The 8,699-nt window shown below is 39.6% G+C and overlaps 1 protein-coding gene across 1 annotated transcript; it reads left to right on the top strand.

Moving 5' to 3' along the window:
- The first annotated feature begins 2,043 nt into the window (after positions 1-2,043).
- On the top strand, positions 2,044-8,479 carry LOC140943493 (uncharacterized). Its single transcript, XM_073392586.1, has 3 exons — positions 2,044-2,091; positions 4,950-5,097; positions 6,546-8,479. The coding sequence occupies exons 1-3, from the start codon at positions 2,044-2,046 to the stop codon at positions 8,477-8,479; spliced, it is 2,130 nt and encodes a 709-aa protein (XP_073248687.1).
- The last annotated feature ends 220 nt before the right edge of the window (positions 8,480-8,699 follow it).

Genomic DNA, 8,699 nt, shown 5'->3' with positions numbered 1-8,699 from the left:
TTCGTTTTATATATAATTTTTCTTCGGTCGTCACCATCCCCTCGATTGTTACCATTTTGCGATCGCTTTTCGTAGGAGCTTTTCGTCTCATTTTTGGATAAGCCTACGACTGGGACTTTGGGTACGGCTGAATTCCCCGGGAATAACAACACTTTTCCTGTTTCTCAGTGGTAAGAAGCCTGTAAAATTAATATTCTTGTAAAAAGCGTAATCAAAATGCTGCATTTTCTTTCCCGCAAACAGCTTTAATTTTTTATAGCGCTGTCCGCTGCTTTAATACGAACTTATCGCACGATATCTCGGCAACGGTTGTCACTGAGAAATTGCTTGGTAATATTGAGGGTGGAATCGTCATTTGTTTTTCGTATTGAAATCTATCACAATAGCGGTGAAAACTATTTTCCTGTGACGTTCATGTCTATAAAAACGTAGAAACTTAACCAAAAATTAACTTGCGAACCCATAAAATCAATTTTGTACGAAATGGTAGCAGTTTTCTCGCTAATGCAAAGGCGTTCAGTCAGTGTTCAGTTTGACTCGCTGACTAAACAACGCGTTCTTTTTTTTAAGTCTCCGTTTTTCGTAGCGAGCACTACATGGTGAAAAATTAGTTAATTAAATTCTTAGTCGTAGTTACGTCATGGATGGTCAGATTATAAGCGACTTTCGTCATCTTCCACGAACAATATTTGCTTTAAAGTTGAAATCGCAAACTAAACAATTATTTGAAGCTTAGAATTTACTGAAATAACCTTCGTTGGGAAATTACTAATATATAGATTTAGCCAGGACTAAAAGCGAAGCTCTCGATCATATTTATAGTTTGGTCAAAAAAATCATAAACTCGTGTAATGCTAAGCGGCGAAGGCAACACCGGAGAACGGTAAAAAAAAAAACGGTATGTCTAATTAGCAAAAAAACAACTTTGCACGTGCAGCACACTGGTATGCCTGTGGTGCTGAAAATCGCCAAATGTTGGCAATTTTTTCAGGAGTTGAATTCTAAATAACTTTATTTAAAGTCAGAAAAAGAAAGAGAAAGTCGTTGTCTTGAGTTCACATCCCCGATAAGAAGAGAAATTAGGGCCTGTTTACATGGAGTGGGGGACCCCCGTCTTGTGGGGTTGGTTTCTTTTGTTTTCACGCTCTGGGGGACACGAAACGAAAGAAACCTACCCCACTAAACCGGGGTCCCCCACTCCATGTAAACAGGGTCTTAGTCAGTTTTACTTTAGGAGCCTTGCAGAGACGAGCGTGATGCACGTGCAAAGTTGTTGTTTTGCTAATGTAAACCTATTGCTTTCTTGCAGTTTTTGATGCCGTCGCCGTATTCGTAGCCTCCCACGCAGGCGTTTTTAGGGGAGCTCGTATTTCTTCCCTCCCCACAAACGCCTGCTCAACTGAAGACAACATTCCTTTCCCAAGCTTAGCCAATCACATTGTACTTTCCAAATTCTGGAAAGTTGACCTTGACCGTAAGGTAATCTGATAATTACTCGATCTGCATTAAACACTGGGAAAGCTTTCTGACCAGCAATAAATGTTAGATTCAGAGCGGCAAAAATAAGATTTAGTCAAAATTCAGAATACTCCGTGCACTGCATAACCTTAGCGAAGGAAAGAAAAGAAGGAAAACGGTAACTCTAGGGCCACGTTCAGTCGTGTTTAGCCTGTCAACACTTTATTGCACAATTGTTGATGTGTCACTTACCACGCAAATAAAACAATGAGAAAGGAATGTTGTTTTCCGTTGAGCAGGCGTTTGTGGGGAGGGAAGAAATACGAGCTCCCCTAAAAAGGCCTGCGTGGGAGGCTACCGTATTCGTTGCTTAAGCTCCCTAATTTTTCGAAAAGAACACATCCATAAAATAAACTAGAAACTCATTTCCTAGGCGTAGTTTAAGTTTATTTTTATTCTGAGACTACCTGAAATTAGAATCGGTTGAGCAGGAATAGTTACTTTTCCCTAAAGGCCATTAATAGACCCTTGCACGGTTTTTTTAACTTTTGACTGGGACAAGGTAGTTGGCGAAAAAATGTCAACATGGCTGGAAAGAGCGCCTTAAAATCAGTGAAGCTGCTAAGTTTGAAAGTAGGTCAGGCCTTCTTTACAGTAGGGTCAATAGATATTCGCTTACTGCTCAGGCTCCAGTTGTTTAAAAGGTAGATAGTACTATCCACCGGATAAATCTCTATCCAGTGGATAGCGTAATTGGCTCCCCTAATATTTATCCAATGGATAGTGATTTATCTGGTGGATAGCGCTATCCAGCTTTTGAACAACTGAGGCCAGTACCAAAAGTTGAAACTAAACGTCTAAAAGTTAAGACGCAGCCTGCGGACAAAGACGTATTCTCCGGTCGTCGCTTGAAATACGTCTGTGTCTGCAAGCTACAATCATCGTCAAAGTGTTGGGAAGGACGCTACTTTTTACCTCTCTTTTTTTAATTTTGCTTTCTTCCCCCGCCCCTTGGCCAATGTTGAGCAAAACGTTTATGCTTGTTATATCCCAACATTGAATAGGGTCGGGGGGGGGGGAGATAATAAGCGAAAGGATTGAGGATTAAAATGGACTACTGTTAAGTTGGACAATCCTCCCGACTACTTTTGTCTGGGATTGTAGTTACGACGAAGCTATTGCAGATAATGAATGAGTGCACACTAGGACACTCCGGGTTCCAGCTTTCTTAAGAGCGTTCTCTCCTGGCAAGCACAAGCACAGAATTGTCATCAAAAAAACGACTTAGTGATTTAAAAAAGCAACCGTTTAATCATCTTCTAATTTTATTGCATTCTGGTACGTTCAAATATTTACAGACACATACAAAAATAGAGAAATTTTCTTGTGTAAATTTGTAATTTCTTTAAGGTAAGTTTGGTAGCCAGTTCTGCTTAGATCGCATTACGAAATCGCTGCCAAGTTAACTATTCGTCATGCGAGATCCGTGCCTTGCTCCTAGGTCAGAATTTATCACCAATCACAAGTGCTGTTATATCGAAACGAATCCTTGGTATTACTTATGTATTGGGTTCGCTCAAAAGAAGCTTCTCCAATCATGATTCTTGGTATTGATCCCAATAGGGTATTTCCATCTTAATACTGATGTCATGACACGTCGAAACTCGTGTTTTCAACAATATTTTTATTAGTGTTCACTAAACAAATTTTTTTGAAAATAATTGTTCTTCTTGCCTAACATCTGTCTGATTTAAATTTGTCACATCCTTTATGAAACGGCAGCTGTTAATTCATGTTAATTTTCCTACTGTCCAACTGAAAATCTACTTTTCAAAGAAAAAAAGAATCACCAGCAATAATCATCTGCGGATTCTCTTTTTTTCTTTTAATTTCCAGATAAAAGTATCGATTTATTATCCTCGCCGCCGACGAATACTATTTTTTTCCTCTGGAAGTTCAACTCGGCTCTTCTTAAACAACTGGGATTGCAAATTGCTTTCCAAAGGATAGTGCACATGACAAAAGCTTCGTTTAATTTGATTGGCTAGCAGTTGAAGGCGATTTCCAGTGTTATTTAGAAAGTTGTCTCATTTTATGCGCCTGTAAATCTTAAGTTGTCCTTGAAACCTGACTACATCTTGGTTAAAACTGTCAAAAAGACATAAAATTCGGTTGGAAATCGCTCCTCTACACCCTCGACACGAAAAGAACATTTCGTTAGAGCATCTCTCGATGAAAGACGCATTTTCAAACCTATTTAGTTACAGGTATTTTCATCTACCGACATTGAACTGTAGTGTAGTAAAAATGTCCTATATGTTATTCTTTGCCGAAAAAATAAAAATCCGGAGAAAATTTTGTATTTTCTCACGAGGTTTTTAGATAACAACAAAGTTAGGGAGTTTTCTTTTCCGAATTATATATATCCAATGTATTTATTTTCACCACTGCAACAGGATGTATACATACTTTTTATTACCGGCGTTAACTAGATAAATCGTTCCCGCTGGTATTATTTCTTCTCTAAACATATAGAGTAAAGATGAGACGTTTTCTTTTTTAAAAATGTTATGAAACCAAAAATATTTAAGAAAAACTTTCCCACCAGCCTTCATTGTATATTAATTTTTTATCAAAAGACGTTTTTTTGGAACTTTCATTTTAGCAATGTCTCATCAATTTTAGTTTATTTTTTGGTTTTAGGCAACGTTTAACGGGGGCTCGGCTTTCATTTAGCAAAGAGCTATGCAAATCTGGATTTATTTGGTAAGTACTGTCTAGAGCTGATCTCGAATAGAACACAAATGAATTTGTACTCTAAGCTAATGTAACGAATTGCGCTTGATTCTTAACCTCCAAGGAAATTTGCCGGTCGATTCGAAAATACAGCCGCTGTCTTTTGGCCACTGAGTTATTAGATACACCCTTATCCCAGAAAAAAAAATTCAATATTACTCGATATTTAAACGAAAACTTTCATGTTAGAATGATATCGGTTAGCCTAGAGCCTTGTTGTTTAATTTTTCTCCGGTAAAATTTTTACTTTAGCTTTTGTACGAAATTAAAAATAAACAATCATGCATGTGGCTCAATTATTTCAATTTTGCATAAGGGTTTTGCTGTTTTAACGCTTCTACGTTGTTTAACATATTCTGTTACGGATCACTTCAATTAAGTTATATATTCAGTCTTTATTGGTTTCAGTTCAGCATTATTCGAGGCCCGTCTGATTCGTCAACGCTTTTCTTATTATTGAGACAATGATTTCTCTGTTTTTCACGCAATTTTTAATTACATGCTTGTAGAAATTCAAAGCATGGTTGAGAAAACCTCGTTTCTTTTGCTTCCAACTGTTGAACATGATCTTACGGTACAAATCCGTTGGATTAAAAACCGGATGACATTGACGATAATTACAAAGTGAAATTGCTTTAGATTTCTCGCCTTATCGTTGCTTCCTTTAATTCAGTTTTGCTTTTGTATTCTTGTAGGTGATTTTTTTGTGGCGAGCCCCCGTAACGGCTGCAAAGCCTTACAAGCCGCATAACATTGTAAAGAGGGAAATAAAAATACGACCTTCTACAACACTTTTAAGAACAGGAATTGTGTCGGCTTCTTCAGAATCAGCTTCAGTAACAGGTAGATAATCATAGTCATTGGTATTTTAAATCTCCTGGTTTTTTTCTCTCATCAGAATGTTTAATGCTTATGTGCGACACAGATCTTATAGACTTGCCCTGAAAAACTGCAGGAAGAAAAGATGCAAGATTTTGGCGACGGGGTTTTAGAGTTTTCCGTTTGGGTTGACAAGCGTTAGTTAAGGGACGGTTTCTATCTGGAGGGAGGAAAAAAGACCCGATGGGTCGCGGGACGGGAAAACTGTTTTCCGCGGCCATTGTATTACAGACAACGCTTAATTGCCCATCTAAACTATTCCAGAAATTATTGAAATCATTATGGAGTGGGCAATCACTATGGTACCAAAAACGAGAAGTCCAAGGATTACTGCAAAGCTGATTCAGAACAAGGTGTATTGTTATTTCATAACAATATTTCGGCTGGCCATTACAGCCTCTTCAGGTTTACAGATGTTACTGAACTTCTGTAGAAATCACAATATTATATAGATGGAGAATGTCGCAATAAAAATTGTTTAAAAGGGAGAGGCGGAAATGGCGTACAACACAAAAACTAGAAAGGAAAAATATTAAGGATATGGATCACGATAATTCGTCACGGTGGCTTAGGCCATGAGGTTCAAGAGTCATGGGACGTGACTCAGTTCCTAAGGGGAGTCGCATTTGATAGATAAGGCCATGACTCTTGAACCTCCTCGCCTAAACCACCGTGACGAATTATTGTAATCCATATCCTCATTATTTTTCTTTTCTAGTTTTTGTGTTGTACGTCATTTCCGCCTCTCCCTTTTAAACAATTTTTATTGCGACATTCTCCATCTATATAATCTTGCGATTCCTACTGTAACATAAGTTCAGTAACATCTGTAAACCTGAAAAAGTCTGGTATGGTCAGCCGAAATATTGTTATGAAAAAACAATACACGTTGTTCTGAATCAGCTTTGCAGTAGTGTTTGGACTTCTCGTTTTTGGTTCTTTATATTTTGGCTGATTAGGTCTCTTTTTGAGAGATCCAACGTTTACAACTAGCAGGATCTTCGTCCACGGTTTTTGCAGTTAATTTAATCACTATGGTCTCTCAAACAGCTCTTTTGCCAAGCGTGGATTTAGGGGTGGGCCGAGGGGGCCCCGGCCACCCCTTTTTGTTTGAAATTTTGTATTCTTTTATAGAACTCTCAGAACTCTCAGCATACTATAGAAAGACCGGTAGCGTAAGTTAGCTATCTACTTACGCCTGATTCAATGGCCTTAAATGTTCAGTTTCTTATATTTTGTCTTTATATTGTTGTTAATGGCGTCAAAAGAAATTCCGTGATTGCATTTAGTTAAGAAATGCTTAACCCTTTATGGTTGGTCGGAAAAACCCGCCCCATTTTCCAAGTCAATAACTGGTGAAGTTAACTTCCTCGTCCTTAGAGCCTACTAAATCTGATTTATTTCTTTTTCAGAGCCTGTTGCTTTAAGTGTTACGCATTCTGCAATAATTGTGACGCCAAGTGCTTCTAAAAGAACTACACACATAATAAACAGTGCATCTATCAAAGACAAAAACCAGTTTCAACTTGAGGTTGAGAGCCTTGCTACAGATACACCTCATTTTAAACAAGACAGCATAGCTCACCCACAAGCTGAGGCTCTTTATGAACAGCAGTCTGAGTCAGAACTAACAACAGAGCCCCAAACAGTATCAGAAGGGGCATCGGAGCCCCAAGCCGAACCAGAAACATGGCCCGAGCCTGGGCCTGAGTGGAAAAAGGCCTTCAAAAAATGGAAATGGGCCTGGCATATTCACGTGTATGTTTTTGCGACTGCTTTTCTCTTCATTGGTTTTTATGCTGGATATTACGTCGTGTTAAACATTTACGACGGTTTGGGCGGCAAACATCTCAGTGTGTGCTTGAACGCCATGGTTTTTCTGTTCGGTATAACCAGAGCCTTTGTTATGTTTTTGGATCCTTATCACCAAGGTAACTTAATAAGTGCTATATTTGTAATGCGTCTTTTGTGGTCCATCGGAGGACCTTGTTTGACGGCTTCGGACTCTCTGATAATATTGGCCCTGATAGAGACCTCGCGAGTATCTATAGCACCACCCAGATTCCAAAGGCTCAGGACAATTTCGATAATCATCGCAATTCATTTCGTTCTTGTTATCGTCTCCGACACAGTAGTGTCTACATACATGGAAGCAAAAGTCATGATTTTAATGTGCCAAGTCTTTTTCTCAGTGTGGGGCATAACTCTTGGAGCTGGCTACGTCCGCCTCGCTTATAAAATGAACAAGCAACTTTTTAGTCACAAGCAAGTGAAAGCTAAGGCGGACAAGATTTACATTTTCCTCATCTACGCCTCTGCAGCAGCCAATTTCTTTATTTGCGGTGTTATGATCTACACTATGGTGAGTGTATTTGGTGTTTATACGGACATAACCTTTGTAGACGCATGGCATTGGTGGACTCTACAAACTTTATTTCGCGTAGGCGAGGTCGTTACCTGCGTTCTAATCTTCACTGTGAGCGCCAAGAGAAGTCGTGTTAAGTCGGCAGCGGATGAAATCTACTCGGAACTTGATTCACAGTCCCAAGCATTTGAATCCTCTTCGTGCTCTTTGGTGTTACAAGCTCTACAACAGTGTTGGTTGAAATTCCGGAAAAGAAATAGGGTCATCGATAGAAGTGATATTAGCGCTGAGACTACTGTCGCTTCAGTAGTCACAAAGGCAAATTCTACAACCAGGGCCTCTCCTAGCGATGAAGGTGATGAGTTCCCCCCTTCATTTCAGGCATTTCAAGCAAGGGGAAGGGGTAGAAGGCAAAGCCTGTTTTCCCACATACAGGAAGCGTCAATTGAGAACAGAATTTCTAAGCTGGAAGAGTCACCAGCTATAGTGCCTTCTAGTCGGACCAGAGGCCGTAGACAAAGCCTATTTTCTGCGATGCATGAAGCTAGTATCAACAACGCAATCTCTAACTTTGCTAATGCATTGGCTCAAGCCCATACAAACACTGTCGCTTGTGAATCTTTAGATGAACCAGACTTGGAGTCGAGCCAGGAGCCTCCTCCTTTGCCTCGGAGAGGCCGGCGTATGAACGTGTTCTCGACGCTTCAAGAAACAAAACCAGAGAAAGTAATAGGTCGTTCAGCAAAGATGGAAGACATTAAAGAGGAATCTGTCCTCGAAAAAGAAAATGAACCCATGAAAAGGCCTCCGTTTTTAAAAAAGCGGAGTTCGGAACGCCTTCGTCAGTTAATCCAAAGTTTTCTTTCCAGTAGTGAAAGCGAAAGCCAGCAAAAGCAAAAGAATGCCGTGAGAGTGCCTGAGCCTATTGAAAGTGAAGGCAACTCAGAGGACTCAAATCCTATTCCAGTTGAGTACTCTTGACTAATGGGCGGACAAGAGCCTGCAACGGAGGATCTCTGCTTAGAATTACCGCTTAACAGAAATAACTACAACAGGTTACTGGTTCGGGCGTCAGTCTCAATGCGCCATTTCCGAGTTCCAAGAACCCTCCCTTTCAAAACGAGGCTAAGCACAATACCTTTTTTGGGATAATGAGTTTCAATTGCATTACAACTACCAGAATCCTTGAGTTTGTTGTTTT

Source organism: Porites lutea, chromosome 7 (genome assembly GCF_958299795.1).
Source record: "Porites lutea chromosome 7, jaPorLute2.1, whole genome shotgun sequence".
Classification (NCBI taxonomy): Eukaryota; Metazoa; Cnidaria; class Anthozoa; order Scleractinia; family Poritidae; genus Porites; species Porites lutea.
The sequence above is the reverse complement of the archived record's forward strand: the minus strand, read 5'-3'. Positions and strand labels throughout refer to the sequence as shown.

Excerpts from the sequence above, each read along its gene's own strand:
- LOC140943493 (XM_073392586.1), top strand. The coding sequence starts at position 2,044 with ATGGCTGGAAAGAGCGCCTTAAAATCAGTGAAGCTGCTAAGTTTGAAA. Across the intron at positions 2,092-4,949 it reads TGAAGCTGCTAAGTTTGAAA|GTGATTTTTTTGTGGCGAGC; the intron begins GTAGGTCAGGCC and ends GTATTCTTGTAG. Across the intron at positions 5,098-6,545 it reads AGAATCAGCTTCAGTAACAG|AGCCTGTTGCTTTAAGTGTT; the intron begins GTAGATAATCAT and ends TTTCTTTTTCAG.